This window comes from Phytophthora parasitica (assembly GCF_000247585.1).
Source record: "Phytophthora parasitica INRA-310 unplaced genomic scaffold supercont2.6, whole genome shotgun sequence".
In the NCBI taxonomy this organism is placed as follows: domain Eukaryota; phylum Oomycota; class Peronosporomycetes; order Peronosporales; family Peronosporaceae; genus Phytophthora; species Phytophthora nicotianae.
The window spans coordinates 845,575-847,871 of NW_008648992.1; the positions used below are offsets into that span (position 1 = coordinate 845,575).

The 2,297-nt window shown below is 46.6% G+C and overlaps 1 protein-coding gene across 1 annotated transcript; it reads left to right on the top strand.

The window, feature by feature from the left end:
* Positions 1-432: 432 nt before the first annotated feature.
* PPTG_03971 (hypothetical protein) lies at positions 433-1,745 on the top strand (the record flags this gene model as incomplete). Its single annotated transcript, XM_008897776.1, has 3 exons — positions 433-844; positions 1,110-1,322; positions 1,399-1,745. 3 exons carry the CDS (start codon positions 433-435, stop codon positions 1,743-1,745), a joined length of 972 nt encoding a protein of 323 aa, XP_008896024.1.
* Between the last annotated feature and the right edge of the window lie 552 nt (positions 1,746-2,297).

Sequence of the window (2,297 nt, forward strand, 5' to 3'; positions counted from 1 at the left end):
CACTTCATGGCGGAGTAAACGTCGACCGGTGTGTAAGGAACACCCTTGTAGAACGAGCAAGTTCTGAGCGAGAGAGCGCAGGATCTGACTTATATTTCTCGCACAAAGACTGCTTTTGTGCTAGAGTTAGCGACATGTAGGAGGAAGGGCGATGTCCCATTGTCTTTGGCGGTAAAAAAAAGTGTTTATTTGTAAGAAGACGTCCGCTCCAAAATTTAAAATCAGATCGATGCGGCGTGTCACCCCTCCCCGAGGAGGGGAAACCGTTGAGGTTAATGGGCATAGGTAATTGCGCATCCGATTCGCGTAATCATAAAATCTAGCACGGTATCGACTGATACCGGTGCCGAATTGGAGGTGCACGACTGTACTGAGGATGGGCTCACCCTAACCGGCAGCCTTACCAGCCTTAAAAACCAGTCAGTCTACACGATGGCGCGAGCCACAGGCATCCCTGACATCCCAGAGGAAACAAGGCAGGCTATCGCGCTGTATCTCGCAGAGTGGTCCGCTTGCGGCCGTATCAAGCGTGGAGCAGCATCGGCTGCTGCCAAACGGTTTGGGTGCTGTCGTCAACAGGCGTCCAAGTTCTTTAAGGAGAGATTAAAAGACCTACCAACGGCAAAAAGAGGGAGACCGTCGCCTCAAGTCGACACCACTAGGATTGCCAGACGAGTTGCTCGAGTATTTGCCACTCCACTTCGTCGCCGTTGGACGCTTCGAGCCCTAGCTCATTCTGCTTACATTCCAAAGACTACGCTGCTCAGATACATGAGCAAGCAGTTTGTAAAGCGAGTGACCGTCCGCGTCAAGCCGACGCTTTCGGCTGAGCACAAGCGAAGGCGTACGCGTTGGCGCATATTGACCGCCCAATAGGTACGACATATCTATGCTATAATTTATATTAATGATAACAATTGTTCCCGTGTCATATTACTATTATAGGAGGAAGGTTGCACCGTGTGCACCACACGTATGATACAGTTCATATAGATGAAAAATGATTCGACATGCACAAGGCTAGCACCACATTCTACCTAACAGCAAGCGAAGACCATACACGTCCTCACCAAACAAGAGGTGTATAGATAAGGTGATTTTCTTGGCAGCCGTAGCGAGACTTCGCTACGACAACCATCGAAAATGCCATTTTGATGGCAAAATTGGTATATGGCCCATTGTCGAAGAGACTGTGACGCTGCGTACTTCGGTGAATCGCCCCAAAGGGACAGTCATTACGAAATGTATTGCTGTCTCACGGGAAGTCTATACGAAGATGCTCATAGACCGTGTCTTCCCAGCTGTCAGAGCTGTTTGGCCAGGTTTGATAGTAGTACTTTTTGGATATATTAATGTAACTAATACTGTTGTTACTAATACTTTATATTTTTTTATTAGGCGGTAAACGTCGTGCTATATTTGTGCAACAGGACAATGCTGGTCCCCACGTCGTCGAGTATGACCCTGTTGTAGCTGCCGCTGGCGTTCAATATGGTTGGACGCTAAAAGTAAGATGTCAACCTCCCCGCTCCCCAGATATGAGCGTGCTCGACTTAGGTTTCTTCAATTCAATCCAGTCCCTCCAATATCAAGAGGCAACCTACACCATCGACCAGCCAATAGCCACTGTTGACCGTGCATTCAAGGCAACTACGTCCACGACGCTTGATCACTGTTTTATGACGTTACAAAGCGTTATGGAAACAGTGATCAAGCACCACGGCAAGAACGACAACAAGTTTTAGCATTACCGAAAGCGACGAGAGCTGAACCCAAACACGACGCCGTTATCGTTAACTTGCGATGCAGATGTGGTTGAAAGTGGCATTCACCATCTTCTTGGTGGTTCTCTTGAGCATATCTAATACTTAGTTGAACTTGGTTTAATTTCTGGCTTTAAAGTACTGGTCTTACATTATTGGCCGAAAACGTACGTTTCAAACTATCATTTACCGTATATCAGCTTAACAACAATAAAACCTCGTGTTTTTCCAGGCTAATTTCTATTAGTTAAGGCGATCATTCGTGATACTTTTACCGTAATCTGAGCAGCCGCAATCTCCGGTTTATGCTGGTAGCAATTAACTCTCGATACGCGTACTGACAATCGTTCTGCGAAAAAAACCTCGTGGCCCTCCACAGCGCCTGCTTTGCAGCCATGATATTTAGTTCATTTGTAGAGTTAAAAGTATAAATAAAAACGAGTACAACAATCACAATGTAGGCTATCGGATGCAGGTTTCCACGTTGCGGCACGATGTTTACATTTAAAGTTACAGTCACGCCAGCGAACGGTT